Below are 18,818 nucleotides of genomic sequence, written 5' to 3' on the forward strand. Positions count from 1 at the left end.
GTTATACATGAGTTTTACTGTTTCCTAGCAAAAACAAATATCTCGAGTTTTTGTCTGTCTATTTTCGTGCATAGCAATAGACTGGAATGCTTCACTATGACAGTGGACCTTTAAGTTGATGGGTTCAAAGTCATCTCTAGAAGCTCCGATGAAGGTACATGGTTATGCTAATACATTTGTTCATTGTAAGCAACTGCAGTGTGTAATTATGATTTTAAGTGCATTTCTTCAAATGAGTTCAATAGGATGATATATTCATCCAATCGCTTAAACTAAAAATAGACGTACAATATGTGTAATTCATGTATAAGATGCATGTAAATATAATCATGTATAATTACTGTATAGATGTAAACAGTGAATCTGGCCATCTATTTGAGTAAAGATCCTTTTCTTTTTTCTTTGGATGCATTGTGTATATATGAAGAAGTGAACGAAAGTCAATCAATAGTTACATCAATATGCATGAACTTGCATAAACGGGATGGATTGTCGAGCGATTTCTGCATCAAAAGTTTTATTCCTGGTACACACACAAAAAAAGAGGGGCAAGGTAGCCCGATGCACTAAGCTCCCGTATGCACTAAGCTCCCGTTATGCGCGGGATCCGAATACACATTAATGTTAAATATTTAATTTTGTGAGAAAAAAGAGGCAATATAATGAGTGTCTTGATATGGAATTGAACTATTCAGTTATCTAACAACTCCCAGGACTTAAAAAAGGAGCATTCAAAGATTTCAAGTTACTGATTCTAAAAGATGTTACCAAGCCTTCAAAATAATCGAATTAGGTGAGAAGGCGAGATCATTACGGACATAATTACCAAGATACACGCGTTCTACAACATCAAAATCTAAGAAAAAGAAAACTAAGTATGACCCGTGCCAGAGGGGAAGTGTGGAAACACTATAGATTCTCCTAAATTAATTTTTTTTTAAAAAAAAAAACCGTGCCAACACGGTAGCTAACGAAGTTCTCCTACGGATTTGGTATAGGTTACAAGATCCAACAGCATGAGTTCATTTGAACTCCATGCATGAATATATAGGCTACCACTTCCTTCAAAATATTCATGCAGGATTAAGTTACTCATTCCTCTGGTTTTCGTCGAAAATGAAATAGCTCTTCTAGTGTTAGCTTCATTTATACCATCCTGTAAGGAGCCACCTCAACAGAAAACAGAAGCAGCAGCAAATGGCCTGTAAAACAAACATTTGTTAACCTTGACATTCCTTCCATGTATAAGAACATATCTGATGAGAGATCGTGTGAATAGTTATGCACATGAACAGGAAGAATGCCACTATCTGGTTGGTCAGAAGACGGAGGGAAACATGCAATTCACGAGCTCAAGGTTTGTGGACGCTATAATCAGCGTTACTATTAGCATAACTACGTTGACTAACTAGAAAATATATCACCCTTTTTGTGATTTAAGACCAATCATCTGTGGTAACAGGTAATGACTACAGATGAATCAGGAAGTGACTGAAAATCCACGTTGTTTAAATAGAAAAAGCGTAAAAAGCAAAAATGAAAAGAGAAAGAAAAAGTTATTTACCTGGAAAACCAGTAGCACAACACAAAGGGACTGTTCCGACATTCTGCCCAATTGCCTTAAGAAAAAGTTCACTAGTGTCCCATCATTTGTTCCGGTCAATAAGCCAGTCTGAGGGTCAAACCTGAAAGGATCCAAGATTAGTTAGTTCAGACACAGACTGGAAACTCAAAACTTGAGCAACTGCAATTAGAGAACTTACTTAGGTAGCCGATGCCTTGGACAAGGTATAATACCAGCTAGCTGAAAGGAATTCAAGAGACTAAAATGAGTCCTTAGAGATCCAAAATTAATTGAGAGAGAGAGAAAGAGAGAGAGAACCTGAGGTAGTGATAGTAGGAAGTTCAGGACTTGCGGCAAAAAGAATATAAGCAGTGTTTCACTGAAAGGAAATCGACAAAACTAAACTCATTAGTCTCAAGTTTCAAATGAAGAAAATTAAACAAATATCTCTACAACTATAGAAACTGAAAGTCATTAGCACATAGAATAGTGACACTCGCTTTCTCTTTTCGTTTTCTTGAGCCGAGGGTCTTTCGGAAATAGCCTCTCTACTCCCTCGAGGTAGGGTAAAGTCTGCGTATACACTACCCTCCCCAGACCCCACTAGTGAGATTTTACTGGGTCGTTGTTGCTTTGTCACAATCAATGTGATACTTTAAGTGTGTCTATTTTGGTACATCTAAGATGTTTGATGTACTTCTACTGTTATACCACTCTATGATTTTGGCAAGTTTTAAGATTTTACTTCAATTAATAATTCACATATTCCCTATAAAACCGACGTGCAGCAAAACTAGTATTTTTTTTTTTTTTTATAATGGTAACATGTATATTAAAAATAAACAGCACTAGGGCAGTGCCAAGCTATATTTACAAGGAACAAAAACTAGCTATGTCAACCTAGGATTACAGTGCACCTATCAGGTCTACTAAAGATTCTGCCTCCTCAACATAACTTTCTTTACACCAGAAATGAAACAAAAGCAAACACTTCATCTTGATTTTCTGTAAAGAATTGCTTCTGTCTTCAAAAGTTCTTAAAATTCTCTCCTTCCAGACTGTCCACCATATGCACGCAGGAACCAATCGCCACCATTTCTTTTGTCTCACTATATCCCCATTGTAATTCCAACACTTCAACAATTCACAAGTGTGAGCTGACATGCTCCATTTAAGGCCCACAATATTAAGAAAGAGTTGTCACAGTTTGTCAGTAAAAGGACAATGAAGAAACAAGTGGCTATTAGTTTCTATAGCTGAACCACATAATAGGCATCTAGAGCATAGCTGAAAACCTCTTCTTCTCACGTTCTCTTGGGTTAAACAAGCCTTTCTTGCAACTAACCATGAAAAACATACCACCTTGAAAGGTGCCTTTACTTTCCATATATACCTCCAGGGCCATTGTTCTAACTGTTGGTTTGAAGCAGCAACTAGAGTGTATGCGGATTTGACCGTAAAATTCCCACTCCTGCAAAGGTTCCAACAGAGTTTATCTTCAGTTTCTCCAAGACCTTGGAAACGTTCCAAGATATTAAAGAAATCCACAACCCTCTCTAATTCCCAATCATTCAAGGCCCTTCTAAAAGTAACACTCCATCCTTGCTGACCCCAGGCATTGTCTAAAGTGGATGTATGCGATGTTGCAATGCTGAAAAAATTAGGAAAAAGTTCTTTGAGAGGGCCATATCCTAACCAGTTATCACTCCAGAAAAGTGTTTTCCTTCCATTACCCACCTTTATGGATGTATTATCAGCCAGAGTATTCTGGTGAAGTCTGATTGACTTCCATACCCCAACCCCATGTGAACTATTAACAATGTTAGAGCACCATAGTCCATTTTGTCCATACTTGGCACGGATGACCTTTCTCCACAAAGCATTAACCTCCAGATTGTACCTCCAAAGCCACTTCACTAGTAAACTCTGATTGTGGGCTTTAAGATTCCTAACACCCAAGCCCCCTTTGTCTTTGCTTGTGATAAGGGAATTCCAATTAACCAAATGAATAGCTTCCTTCTCTCGGTTTCCTTGCCATATAAAGTTCCTTCCTAGTGCATCAATTCTTTTCCTTACCTTGCTTGGTAAGGGAAACAGAGACATTACATATATAGGCAATGCATCCAAGACACTATTAACCAATACCACCCTTCCACCCAAGGATAAATACTGGCTCTTCCATATTGACAACCTCTTTTCACATCTTTCAAGAACCCCATTCCATATCTCTTGCGCTTTGTTCTTGGAGCCAAATATATAGTTGGTAGAGAACCCACCTCACATCCCAGTATAGCTGCTAGGGCCTGGATATCATCTACTTCTTTAACTGGGAACAACATGCTCTTCCTCCAATTTACATGGAGCCCCGAGACTGCTTCAAATATAACAAGAATGACTCTTAGATATTTTAGTTGATCTGCCTTTGCCTCCCAAAAAACTAAGGAGTCATCAGCATAAAGAAGATGAGTGATCTCCACACTATCTCCCTCCTGTTTGAAGCTTTAAAACCTTTCAGCCAACCATTGTTGTTTGCATTTCTTAACATTTGGTTCAATCCTTCCATAGCAAAGAGGAAAAGAAAAGGTGATAAGGGATCCCCTTGTCTCAAACCTCTCTCAGAAGGAAAAAAGCCCTTTGGACCAAAATGGAAAATCTAACTGTTTTGATGCAGAAAGATATCCAGTTGATCCACTTCCTACCGAAACCCATATCCTAAAGAACTTTGAGTAAAAAGTTCCAATTAACATGATCATAGGCCTTCTCAATATCAAGCTTACAAAGAATTCCAGGAACCTGCCCTTTAAGTCTGGAGTCCACACATTCATTTACAATTAAAGAAGCATCCATGATTTGCCTGCCTCTTATGAAGGCCATTTGATGCCCATTCACTAGCTTGTCCACCACTTTCTTGAGCCTTTCTGTAAAGAGTTTGGAAATGATCTTGTAAATGCTTCCTATGAGACTGATTCAGTCTGAAGTCCTTGAGCTCCTTAGCTCAATTCTTCTTTGGAATAAGGGCTATGTAAGAAGCATTGAAACTCTTCTCAAAATATTCATTGTTGTGGAAGTTCCTGATGGTCTGCATGACATCTTCTTTCACAGTCTCCCAACAATTATGGAAAACCCCCATAGAGAAGCCGTCAGGGCCCGGTGCCTTGTCAGCTGCACATAGCTTCAAGGTCTCAAACACTTCTTGTTCTTCAAATTCACCTTGCAACAATTCATTATCTTCCTCTGTAATGCTGCATTCACCTTGGAAGTTAAAACTTGGTGTTTTTGTCACCTTGTTTCGGCCATAAAGCTCTAGATCTTTGTCTCCAAGCTATCTCTTCATTCTTTGCAATATCCTGGAATTCCATGTGCAAGCTTGCCTTCTCAAGTAATTCGGCCTCATTTAATGGTCTTTGTTCCTGCAAAAGATCCAAGTTTTGAATTTGGTTCAAAAGCTCAGTTTTCTTCCTCTTCAAGCTCCCCCCATTAAGCACATTCAACTCCTTTAACTTAACTTTCAACATTTTGAGTTTATAAGCCAGAATATAATCTGGCCTTCCAGTGATCTCACATGAATTCCACCATCCTACCACCCTCTCCTTAAACCCTTCCACTTCCATCCACCAATTCTCAAATTTGAAATAAGATTTTGAGAAGTCCCATTCCCCACATTTCAAAGAAATAGGGCAATGATCAGAGACAATTCTAGGAAGAAGGGATTGCTTAATATTGTTAAACTCCTCGTCCCACTCGGCTGAAAACAAGAATCTATCGATTCTTGAAGAACAATCATGATTGTTCCAAGTGTACCTACCTCCCAATAAAGGAGGGTCAGCAAGCTCTAGATCTTCTATAGTTTCTGAAAAATCCTTCATAGCTCTGGTAATACCCCTGCTATTCTTTCTTTCAGTAGCATATCTAGTAGTGTTAAAATCGCCACAAACCACCCAAACACCTTCACAAACTCCTCTAATCGCACCCAGCTCCCACCAAAGCTCCTCTCTCTCCCTTCTACAGTTTGGGGCATAGACCCTAGTAAGGAACCAAGAGAAATTCCTATTCAGAGAAGAAATTTTACAGGAGATGCAATGTAACCCTGTATTAACTAATTCCCCGGCCCACACCCTTTTGTCCCACATAATTAGAATACCTCCCCTCCTCCCATTAGACTCTAAACCTGCATAGTCTGCACATCTGTTGCTACACAAAGACCTAACCAATGCGCCATCTCCCCTTCCATCTTTGTTTCTTGAAAACAATAGATATCTGCTCTCCATTCTTGCATTAAAGATTTTATCACTTCTCTTTTCAAAGTCATTCAAACCCCTCACGTTCCATGATAATTTGTACCTTCATCAATAACTGGTAGAATTGTTTGTTCCCCTGCTCTTTGATCCGCTTTCTTTGAATTTGATGCCAAATTGTAGATTCTTGACTTCATTCACCCCCCCCCCCTTTTGTTTTGGGGTATATGGGTTAGAACCACTAGTTTCCTTTCGCTTCTCGTGCCTCTTCTATTCCAATTTCATGAACAGAGACCAGGCCTCCCATTCACATCCCTGAAAGTCCACCCCAAACTGCTTGCTTAGCTTCATAACATTTCGGTGAACCCATAATGAAGCTTCTAACTCCGCCATCTGAATTTGAACATCTAGCGGTTGGACATCTTCAATTGGCCAGTGTTGAGATTGTTCCACTCGAATTAATTATAGCCCATAATTTTCTTGGTTTTCTATGCCCGTTCCCTCGATATCCGGCCCTGCATCATGGAAATTTTCTTCATTTCCTTCAGAAATTCGCAGAAGATTTTGATTCTGATAACTAACATTAGCATCTTCTTTTGCAACCTCGGCTGAATCCACCATTGATATAGAGTCGCATGACTGTGAAGCTTGGATAGCTTCGATCTCCACGAGGAAAGAATCCACTATATTCAGTGGTCTGGGCTCTAAAGGAGTGAAAGAGCACAAAATTTGGTCTGGCCCAATTTCCTGCCTTTGGGCCCGGCCCAAATTCGATTCTTTAGGCCCAAGAGACGGACCATTTAACCCTAAATCCTCCACGTACTCAGCGTGCCCTAGCAACAATCCCAATTTGGAGTTAGATGACTCCCCTTGTTCTCCCCCATAACCAGTCATTACAAGACTGGGCTTTTGTGGATTACTCAAAAATAATTCTGGCCCGATTCCTTTCTGCAATATAAATGGCCTTTGAACCAGGCCCAAACTTGAGTCTTTGGCCCCAGAGTTTTTTCTAGCAACAACAGGAGCCTCCACGCGCTCTGCATGCCCCTTTAGTTTTCCAATTTTAAAATGTGACACTTCCCCGTGCTCTCCCACGTGACCAGCCACCCTAACCCCTATATCTTCTGCCACCAGATGTGGCTAAACACAGACCATAGCCCTAGACTCCCTTTCCTCAGTAATCCTCCAATCAACAGTCACTGTCGGAGTAGATTCACACCAAATTGGCTTGGAGAAATCCAGACCGTCATTTTCCACTTCAATGCATTTAGGAATTTTGTCAATTGGTCCTCTTACTCTGATTCTTGCCCATTTCAGATGATTTCTGAGAAGCGTTTCTTCTTCTGTTTCAACCCATCCGCCGCATTTCATCCCTATCTCCTCCATGACCTCCTTTGACCATAAATGAAAAGGTAAGCCAATAACCCTAATCCAAAGAGACTCACTAACGAGACCTGCCGAAGAGCAGCTGGCCCCCGGCGACCACCAAATCAATTTGATGGGTTCTTGTTTCCATCTCCACGCCCCAAGCATAACTTGTTCTGCCAACTTCTTGTTGGGAAATTCAAAAAGAAATTGTTGCTCGTTTAGGTCATAAATCTGGACGCCGCAAGGTAACTTCCATCTATCTGCGACCCATCTTCTTAGTTCCGATCTAGTGGGAGCTTATGTCTTCCCAATAAAGGATCCAACCAAACATCTGTTAAGAGTGTCATTATCTGTTAAAGCAACAGATCCAGGGATGCTGATACGCCGACTTTGATGTACGAAAGTGAGATTCCCCTGCTTAGGTTGCCATTTGCTCTGGTCAATTGTTGCTACATATGTGATCTCCTGGGTTTGAGGATTCTGCACAGCTACGTTGACTGTGTTTTCGAGGATAAACTTCTCTATTTTTGCAGCTATGCCTCCCTTTCCTTTGTTAGGAGACAGTTCAGGAATTATAATGACTGATCTCCTCTCCCCTTGAACTGCCACAATACTTATGAATCTACCGTACCTGTTGTACTTTTGAGAACATAAGTAGTTATGTAGATGATCAGTTAATTTCCAAGAATTGTACTTATTTCCTCTGGATGCAGACGCCATGTGCATTAAGTCGCAAATCCACAGCATTGCCTTCCTACTAACTGTCATTCTACGCATTGAATTTCTTCTCCTTTCAACCCAATCGTACCACCTTTCGGAAGCAGAGAAATCCTCAGAAATATCAAAAGATTTGTCCCCAGACGTGAAAAAATCTTGTTAGCACTGTTACCATAATCACGAACCATGTTTTAATCAAATCAGACTAGAAGAAGGCTCCCCACTGCAGGAAAAGGGTCCCCAACGCCGGAAAAAAGTAAAAGTTGTCAGAATTTAGAAGTTTGTCATGAGATGTGGAGCATGTGGGAAACATTCACAGAAGATATATGGATGTGGTCGGAACAACGCAGCGAAGAGGCTGTTCAAAAAGAAAAAAAATGAAATCTGGCCTGGAAAGCTGCTCACGCGCCGGCGCGTGGTGAGGGTGCGCCGGACAGTTAGCCGCGCGTGGCGGCGCTTGGAAGGGTGTACGCCGGATCTGTTTTCAGGGATAGGCTCGCTTCACTGTTTGGTCTCTGATGGTGTTTGTAAAATCTCATTATTCCATGTTCTCAAGCTCCTCGGGGAGTGTGCCTGAGAGATTTTGTAATTAGAGAGAGAAAAACTCCCCTTGTTACTGATCGTTGCTGCACGAACCTTGGCAGCCTCCAAAACGATGTTGAGGTGCTCGAAGTAGTCTTCCATCTTCCAGAGGAAGTTCTCTACATCTTGAGCATTTCGTTCGCCCCTAAACTCCTTCGGTTTTGGGCCCTGGATTTTGGTTTCACGCACAGTAACATGTTCTGTGCCTCCAGCAAGCCTTACTGCCTTCAGTTGTTGCTTTAGGGCTTCAACTTCCCCGTGCAATGCTGATACAGCCTCGGTCAGCTTAAGCTCAAGGTTGGTCAGTCCATCCTTGTGCTCATCGGTCAAACGATCTAAAGTCTCCTTGACGTCTCCCAGTTCTTCTAGAGCAGTAGACTCAAGCGAGCAGAAGTTGCCTTCAGCAACTTCAAGGCGTTGTTTTAAAGCAGTTAAACCAGCCTCAATCAGGTTTGCTCGTATTTCCAAAGGAAGTGCAACCAAACCTCCATCTACACCATGGCTAACTTGTTGTGGGGGTGGTACTTCACTTGTTGATGCTATGGTGGGATCTCGCATCTTGCTCGTCCCTATCCTTTTTGGTTTACTGCCCAGATTTAGTTTCCGGGTTGGTGACTCGTCTCTTCCACGAATGTTGCCTAGATCAACATTATCTCTATCCGTTGCCATTCTGTTAACCTCGCTCTGATACCAATTTGTCACGGGCTTAACTCCAGTAAGCTACGTGCGGACAACTAGACAGCCTTTATGCTGCTGCTAGCTTCAGTCCTAACCCAAAATAAGCACAGATTCGTGCTTCATAAGGAATGGCAAGTGCACAATACACAAGGCTAGAAAGATAATGAAGTAAAAGACACACAAGAGTTTGGAGACCAAGGCCAATTTTCGGATTTACTTGATATACAAAAGGAAGTACAAGCTAAGTATATGAGATTTGCCTTCTAGCAAGGCTTAAGCATATCTATTTATACACAAAAACGTGCACTGATGGGTATTGCTGGCAGTGGACCCGTCCAGCTGTGTGGCACAACTTTCTGCTGGCATATGTGACTTTCATCATTGTGTTGGCACAAAGCCCGTCCAGCTGTTGTCCACTAATCCCTACTGGCCCAGATTGGCTCCCATGATTGTGTTCTTACCCAGCTGTGCAGCACTTGTTTTTGTTGGCAGAGAGTGGCTGTCATGATTGACCCAGCGGGCCGTGGGACCGTGTCTTCCATGTGCAAAGATTCCCTGACCTTTAGCAGCCAGGGTTGAGGCCCCTTATGCGGGAAAATCAGTCGTGAATTTGGCGGGTTGGCACATTCTCCCCCACTTGAAATGGCGACGCCCTCGTCGCCGCAAAGTTTCAAGGAATTGGGAACTTGATCTTCGAACTGCCCTTGCTCCATAACCCCCTTGTCTCCGAAGGGTTCCTTTGACTGACTGGCATGCCCCTCCCTAAGAAACTCTTTGGATTGTTTACTTGAATCCTCCGACTTCCGACTTCGGAGGTGCCATGTGTTTCAGATTCATGGCTGGAGATAACGCTCCTGAAGTAGAGTCCTTATTAAGGACTCGATATTTGCCTTCACACAAGGTCTTGTCAACCTTGTTCTCTGTCGTGGTAGCCAAAATTGTGGCGTCTTCCTTCTCGAAGCCCTTCACAATTTGCATTGCGGACAGTTGACTATCGACTTGCGGCACCCGAATTGTTGGTACTACACATGGACCCCTTGAGTCATAAATGTAGATCTGGTCAAGATAAGGGCAAATGAACGCTTTAACCTCGTCCCAATAGTCTAGCCCCAGTACCAGATCAAACACATCCATGGGAGCGACAACGAAATTCACACTCCCCAACCAAGCTCCCAAGTTGAGATGTACATTGCGAGCAACTCCAAATATGTTGGTGGGTTTGGAGTTTACCGTCTTTAACACGGCACTATCGGGACTGAACGCAAGGCCAAGTGACTTAGCCCTTGCTTTAGTCACAAAATTGTGTGTCGCGCCGGTATCTACCATAATGCGAACATGATGTCCGTTCAGTTTTGCATCCACGAACAGGGATCCTTTCTTCCTCATCTGAGGGCCCTTGCCTATCGCCACGTTGTCTAACGTACGACCCATTTTGGCAAGGTCAGCCTTTCTTTGGGCAACCTGCTTTAAAGCAGGCTCTTTTACCACAACTGCGCCCAATATCAAGTTGGCAAGATGAGCTAGATCCCCTGGCCGTGGGACCGTGTCTTCCATGTGCAAAGATTCCCTGGCCTTTAGAAGCCAGGTTTGACTCGGTTTGTAGTCCCTTAGTAGCCAGGTTGAACAACCGTCAGATCTAGCTCATCTTGCCAACTTGATATTGGGCGCAGTTGTGGTAAAGGAGCCTGCTTTAAAGCAGGTTGCCCAATGAAAGCCTGACCTTGCAAAAATGGGTCGTACGTTAGACAACGTGGCGATAGGCAAGGGCCCTCAGATGAGGAAGAAAGGATCCCTGTTCGTGGATGCAAAACAGAACGGACAGCATGTTCGCATTATGGTAGATACCAGCACGACACACAATTTTGTGACTAAAGCAAGGGCTAAGTCACTTGGCCTTGCGTTCAGTCCCGATAGTGCCGTGTTAAAGACGGTAAACTCCAAACCCACCAACATATTTGGAGTTGCTCGCAATGTACAGCTCAACTTGGGAGCTTGGTTGGGGAGTGTGAATTTCGTTGTCGCTCCCATGGATGTGTTTGATCTGGTACTGGGGCTAGACTATTGGGACGAGGTTAAAGCGTTCATTTGCCCTTATCTTGACCAGATCTACATTTATGACTCAAGGGGTCCATGTGTAGTACCAACAATTCGGGTGCCGCAAGTCGATAGTCAACTGTCCGCAATGCAAATTGTGAAGGGCTTCGAGAAGGAAGACGCCACAATTTTGGCTACCACGACAGAGAACAAGGTTGACAAGACCTTGTGTGAAGGCAAATATCGAGTCCTTAATAAGGACTCTACTTCAGGAGCGTTATCTCCAGCCATGAATCTGAAACACATGGCACCTCCGAAGTCGGAAGTCGGAGGATTCAAGTAAACAATCCAAAGAGTTTCTTAGGGAGGGGCATGCCAGTCAGTCAAAGGAACCCTTCGGAGACAAGGGGGTTATGGAGCAAGGGCAGTTCGAAGATCAAGTTCCCAATTCCTTGAAACTTTGCGGCGACGAGGGCGTCGCCATTTCAAGTGGGGGAGAATGTGCCAACCCGCCAAATTCACGACTGATTTTCCCGCATAAGGGGCCTCAACCCTGGCTGCTAAAGGTCAGGGAATCTTTGCACATGGAAGACACGGTCCCACGGCCCGCTGGGTCAATCATGACAGCCACTCTCTGCCAACAAAAACAAGTGCTGCACAGCTGGGTAAGAACACAATCATGGGAGCCAATCTGGGCCAGTAGGGATTAGTGGACAACAGCTGGACGGGCTTTGTGCCAACACAATGATGAAAGTCACATATGCCAGCAGAAAGTTGTGCCACACAGCTGGACGGGTCCACTGCCAGCAATACCCATCAGTGCACGTTTTTGTGTATAAATAGATATGCTTAAGCCTTGCTAGAAGGCAAATCTCATATACTTAGCTTGTACTTCCTTTTGTATATCAAGTAAATCCGAAAATTGGCCTTGGTCTCCAAACTCTTATGTGTCTTTTACTTCATTATCTTTCAAGCCTTGTGTATTGTGCGTTTGCCATTCCTTAAGCACGAATCTGTGCTTATTTTGGGTTAGGACTGAAGCTAGCAGCAGCATAAAGGCTGTCTAGTTGTCCGCACGTAGCTTACTGGAGTTAAGCCCGTGACAAATCTTCTACTACTATCATAATAATATGCATGTCATGTAAAACGGAAGAGGGAGAAAACTAGTGTTCACGTCTGTAGATGGTACAGAGTTAATCCTGTGGGTTTTTTGGAGCTCAAAGGAAAAAGCAGTTCATAAACATGGGAATAAACGGCAAAGGGAAGAGCATCATCTCTAATACACCGTTCTCAAGAGTCCAGAAAGAAAGACGAATGATGCAAACAAAAGGAGAAGATAGTCTGATTAGCTAAGACCAGAGAAGAACAAACTAGTTATTCCATATCCCTTTTAAGTTCTGAAGGAAGGACAAGTCTATGCAGAATCCACACTGTACTCTCACCATATTTTTGCGAAAATAAGTACACTGTATAAACGTGTGGGCGTGCATGCGTGAATAACAAGCATTTTAGGGGCGAAGTAATGTTATTCTCCTCTTTGAAAGCTGGTTCTTGAGAACTTCTTTATGGATTAGTGAGTCCAAAGATCCTTCAATTTTTTCCTCTTCAAATATGGGTACTTTATCCCTGCTATAGGCTTGTCTGGTAGGTCCTTCATGAACAGGACTAGCATCCAGTGGTGCCACTTTTGTGTTGCTCACACAATAGTCCAGTCACTTTTTAAAATAAATAAATAAAGACAATACTCCAGTCACTTACTGGAAAAACTTAGGTTTCAAGTCATCAGCCAGACAGCCACCTTGGAGTCACTATGAGAAAAGTGAAACTGACAAGGGAAAATGGGACCACCTTTTCTTTCCTAAGACAGCGAGCAAGCAATCAAATGGTTCAAGAAGCAGACTAGCAGAAGCACTGCTGAATTTACCGGCAAGAAAGAGCACGAAGAAGAGATGTACCTAAAGTGACCCAAGATTCCAGCCACTGCCATGGTCATTCCAGCAAAATATGTAAAGGTATCACCAACGAAAACTGAGGAAGGATACCTGCAATGACAGCGGGGAGAGTAAGTAAAACATATTGCTGAAAGAGAACTCTGAGGTTATTCAAAGATGTACCAGTTGAATGAAAGTAAACCCAAGGAAGTGGCAAGCATTGGCTGAACAAGGTAAATAGAGAAGGCATGGGCTTGTTTGTATTCAGGATCAGCAGATGCCCCAATTTGCATGATGTTGTGTATCAAAATCTGTAATTACACTAGCGTTAGATGACATTCAATCGTCAAACTGATACTTAGAGAACAGTTCTAGCTTACAGCTGCTGCAATAACGACTGTCTGCCCAACTTCAAGGCCATTGATACCAGCGTGGATATTGATAGAATTTGTGCAAAATATAGCCAGTAGCCACATATATAATTTGTAGATCCGTCCTGTTAAACCAAGAGAGAATGAAGCATCGAGTCGAAGTCAACAATTGGAGATGATGAAGATATGAAGTGGTATAAAATTATGTCCATGTTAGCGACGACTTTAAGCATGTTAAATGTGCATTTCAAAACTTTCGAGTACTTCCAGCAAATCTAGCAAACTCCAACTAAAGGAAGCAAATCTAGCAAACTCCAACTAAAGGTTTTTATATAGAAGCATGACGAAATTATAGGCTGCTTACCTAGATCCAAGATCTCTAATCCAACATATGATACAAGGGGCTTTGGTATAATAATAGTTGTATGCCCAGCATATGCCATCAACAACGGAAGGGCTGCAATGGAGGGTAATAGCAGTTTCCTGTTTCAAATATTATATGAACTTCATAAGAATCTCAGCTGACAAGATTTCAAAAGGTCCCAGTTGCATCAGAGAAGCCTTTAGATATGATAGAAATGGATTACACTCTCCAAGGTACATCAAGGACATCATCCACAAACCCAAGCAGCATCATGAAGCAGATTGAAGATAATGCAGCATTGTACTCAACAAGCCACTGCCAAAGTCAAAGTCAAGAGGTATTCAGATCATCTTCAACAGACCTCAAGCAATAAAAAAACCTCCAAAAAACACAAAGCTTGCAACTTTACTTACATTTGAATCAGCTGTGAAGTTGAAAGTTTGAAACAAGATCGCAACGACCAAGAACACACCCCCAACAATAAGACCTAGTGACTCAGGTCTGCATAAAATCAATACGAGTCACTCATAAATTGCTTCAGAGCACCACTGGAAAACTTAATTGAGGTTGATTCTTAACTATAAAAACTTTCTTATTTAACTATGTTGAGAAATCACTCCCCTTGTCCCAGAAAAAGAACAGTCCTACCTGCATTTAGGCCTTCCCGAAACGGTCCCAGAAGACATTCTCATCACTAAAAATGATGTCCGACACTCAATTCAGCAAAAATATCTTTTTTACTCTACTTTGCAAAAAAAAAAGGTTCTAGATGGACACATGCTCGGCAAAAAGCTACTTCCTTCTATTCAAATTGAATGTCTCTTTTCGAATTTAAGCAGATCATACTACATGTTTGAAATTTACATATTATGTAGTACTTCCTCCCTCCCAATTTATGTAATACTCTTTCCTTCTTAGTCTATCCCAAAAAAGAATGTTATCTTTCTATATCTAGAAATGATTTAACTTTACCATTAATGAGATGATTTAGTCATACAAATATCTATAGCTTGTTTTAGACCACAAATTTCAAAAATCTTTCTTTCTCTTAATAAACAAACCAATTCAAACAAGGACTATCAAAATAGAAGTAAGGTATAATAAATTCGCATCAGTACTAAATTCAACTACTGCATTCACAAATTATGCGTGAACTTCAAGTAAATTAAACTTCAATTTCTTTTTCTATGCAAAAAGAAAAACTTACACTTTGATAGAGCCTTGAGGAGTGCCTTTTTTGTTGATATCCAATCCAAACAAACCCCTTCTCAACATATACTTAGACGCAACAGGAATCATAGTTACCGTTCCGAAGAATCCGATCAAACTAATTACCGCATTGATGAGAATCGATCGCCGGAGCTCCGATTCGATCTTATAGTGATAAAATATCAAGTAAAAATACGGGATTAAGAATATTAAAGAGATTTTGAAAATTAACAAAACTTTCGCCGGCGCTATGGGTGACGAGTCATCCGATTTAGGTTTTGGATTGTTTATGGATGATTCCGGCGAATTTACGGCGGTTCCTTTCGCCGGCGCCACCTTTGACGGCCGTTTTTTAGCTGCCATGGCGGAGGCTCTTTCACTGTGTGTGTGTGTGTATTTTGCTGTCTTTTTGGGTCGTTTTATAATTTGCTTATTTACTTAATTGTTTTTGGTTTAAGATTTTCAGTTGACCAATTGAATTTGTACACGTAGGTTGAACTTGTCATATGTGGGGTCCATATGATTATTTAGACTGATGAAGTAAGTTTAGTTTGCTTCAAAAAGGGAGATCAAGCTTTATTTTCTTTATTATTATTATTATTATTTATTTATTTTGGTATTTTTATTTTTCTTTCTCCCTATTTCTTTCCTATTAAATATTTCTACCTATGTTTATCACAGTAGAACAAAGAGGAATAATATTTGATCCTAACAAATACCAACTTAATAGAAGCATAAACTTGTAAAAATAGCATGGGCTAGCTAATTTTCGGACTAGTCATTCAAAATAGTCAGCATTTGCAAAGTCAAATGTTATGAACTCCCAGCATATTATGCTAGAACTCCAACACGCGGAAAGTTCCAGCATAATATACTGGAGATTGGAGCACATGTGTATGAACTTCCAGCATATTATACTGGAACTTCAGTATATTATGCTGGAGTGTTTTCCGGATTTTGAACAGTATTTTCGTTCAGATTTATCTTTACATGAAAAGTGGCTAAATTTCGATGACTTTGAAACTGTGGCTATTTTTGAATGACCACTTGTAAATTTGGTTATTTTTGAATTTCACTGTCGTAATTTTGTCAAACAAGTATTGGACAGAAGACTACCACCAAGAAGTGTGGTAAAATGATGTACTATACTGTCGGTATTTATTTTGTTTTGAAATTTTAAACTAAATTTTTTAACTTCACGACAACTCGGAAAATTTTTATCCTGAAAAATTGATCTGAAAAACTGAAATTCAGGACACATTGACTAATTTCTAAATAATAGCCCTGTAAAGTAGCTACCTGGTGTCATTTCTACTCGGATTTGAATCCTGAGGGTAAAGTCCTCTTCTCAAGTCCTCTTTGGTAGGGAGCACTAATGGACTTTTTACGATGCAATCCAAATTAGTTAGAGTTAGATCAGATAAAATTTGAGTTAACCAGACGAATGAATTCCGAGCACCAAATGAAATAAGGAGCCTATAACCAACATAGTATGCTTCGTACGATGGAAATCTGAATTAGTCGGGTCAACGAGTTCTGTGCATCAAATGGTTAAACTAAAAAGAAGAGATTACACGAAAGTAGAAGGTTTGGAAAGAAAAAGGAAGAAAATATCAAGCCAATAATGGGCACGCTACCAAACAAGCAGAGCCTAGTCCTTTATAAATTTCCATACTCAAGCTATTATCATCTAACTGTATTATTTTTAGGTAAAATGTTCTCTTGGTCACTTAAACTTACACCCGATTGTCAATCTGATAAAGGAACTTACAACTTTTTCATTTCTATATGGTGTCCGGTAGTCGCATTGTGACCTGACTATCGTAATTTTTTACATTGTACTAGTCTTATTTTTTTTTTGATAATCGTGATATGATATCCGAACCAACTTGTGTACACCTTAACTAATTTCATAGTTACCTTCTAGCAACACAAATACTGAATAACTCGGTTCACCAATAATGTCCCATAGTGTGACGGACGGTGTGTACAAGACCCGGGAACGAATTCACCGTCGTATGGCTGACCGGCGATTACTAGCGATTCCGGCTTCATGCAGGCGAGTTGCAGCTTGCAATCCGAACTGAGGACGGGTTTTTGGGGTTAGTTCACCCTCGCGGGATCGCGACCCTTTGTCCCGGCCATTGTAGCACGTGTGTCGCCCAGGGCATAAGGGGCATGATGACTTGACGTCATCCTCGCCTTCCTCCGGCTTATCACCGACAGTCTATTCAGGGTTCCAAACTCAACGATGGCAACTAAACACGAGGGTTGCGCTAATTTCTAACATTCAAAAACGTATAGACCCAATGTCACATTCAGTAAAGATTTATGATACGTGTATAGGATGTACTCAATGTGTCCGAGCCTGCCCCACCGATGTATTAGAAATGATACCTTGGGACGGTTGTAAGGCTAAACAAATTGCTTCTGCTCCACGAACAGAGGACTGTGTTGGTTGTAAGAGATGTGAATCCGCCTGTCCAACAGATTTCTTGAGTGTCCGAGTTTATTTATGGCATGAAACAACTCGCAGTATGGGTCTAGCTTATTGATACGTTCGAGAAAACTCTACTTGAATCCATTTAATTTTTTTTACCGACAAACCTGTGCTCGAAAATCACAATATTTTGAGCACGGGTTTTTATGGTCCAAGTGTATCTTGTCTTTACTACGAATTATTTTCCTTGGTTAACAATAATTGTAGTTTTTCCAATATTTGCGGGTTCCTTAATTTTCTTTCTTCCCCATAAAGGAAATAGGGTAATTAGGTGGTATACGATATGTATATGTATTTTAGAACTCCTTCTAACGACTTATGCATTTTGTTATCATTTCCAATCGGATGATCCATTAATCCAACTAGTGGAGGATTATAAATGGATCAATTTTTTTGATTTCCATTGGAGATTAGGAATAGATGGACTTTCTATAGGACCCATTTTATTAACAGGATTTATCACTACTTTAGCTACTTTAGCGGCTTGGCCAGTTACTCGAGATTCTCGATTATTCCATTTTCTCATGTTAGCAATGTACAGTGGTCAAATTGGATCATTTTCGTCTCGGGACCTTTTACTTTTTTTCATCATGTGGGAGTTAGAATTAATTCCTGTTTATCTACTTCTATGCATGTGGGGAGGAAAGAAACGTCTGTACTCAGCTACAAAATTTATTTTGTACACGGCGGGGGGTTCTGTTTTTCTCTTAATGGGAGTTTTGGGTCTTGCTTTATATGGTTCTAATGAACCAACATTAAATTTTGAAACATCAGTTAATCAGTCATATCCTGTGGTTTTAGAAATAATATTCTATATTGGATTTTTTATTGCTTTTGCTGTCAAATCGCCCATTATCCCCCTACACACATGGTTACCAGATACCCATGGAGAAGCACATTACAGTACTTGTATGCTTCTAGCCGGAATTTTATTAAAAATGGGAGCGTATGGATTAATTCGAATCAATATGGAATTATTACCTCATGCCCATTCTATATTTTCTCCTTGGTTGATGATAATAGGTACAATACAAATAATCTATGCAGCTTTAACATCTCTTGGCCAACGGAATTTAAAAAAAAGAATAGCCTATTCCTCTGTCTCTCATATGGGTTTCATAATTATAGGAATTAGTTCTCTAACCGACACGGGACTTAATGGAGCCCTTTTACAAATAATATCTCATGGATTTATTGGTGCTGCACTTTTTTTCTTGGCGGGAACGACTTATGATAGAATCCGCCTTGTTTATCTTGACGAAATG

At 40.9% G+C, this 18,818-nt stretch overlaps 1 protein-coding gene across 1 annotated transcript; it reads right to left on the reverse strand.

Moving 5' to 3' along the window:
• Positions 1 to 762: 762 nt before the first annotated feature.
• LOC104233159 (uncharacterized) lies at positions 763 to 15,459 on the reverse strand. The gene is made up of 11 exons (XM_009786497.2): positions 15,052 to 15,459; positions 14,258 to 14,345; positions 14,068 to 14,159; positions 13,845 to 13,963; positions 13,490 to 13,605; positions 13,293 to 13,420; positions 13,134 to 13,220; positions 1,883 to 1,943; positions 1,764 to 1,804; positions 1,565 to 1,685; positions 763 to 1,202 (listed from the first exon to the last, which is right to left on the reverse strand). The coding sequence occupies exons 1-11, from the start codon at positions 15,414 to 15,416 to the stop codon at positions 1,143 to 1,145; spliced, it is 1,278 nt and encodes a 425-aa protein (XP_009784799.1). The 5' UTR covers positions 15,417 to 15,459; the 3' UTR covers positions 763 to 1,142.
• Positions 15,460 to 18,818: the final 3,359 nt, after the last annotated feature.

The sequence above is a fragment of the Nicotiana sylvestris genome, chromosome 4 (assembly GCF_000393655.2).
Source record: "Nicotiana sylvestris chromosome 4, ASM39365v2, whole genome shotgun sequence".
In the NCBI taxonomy this organism is placed as follows: domain Eukaryota; kingdom Viridiplantae; phylum Streptophyta; class Magnoliopsida; order Solanales; family Solanaceae; genus Nicotiana; species Nicotiana sylvestris.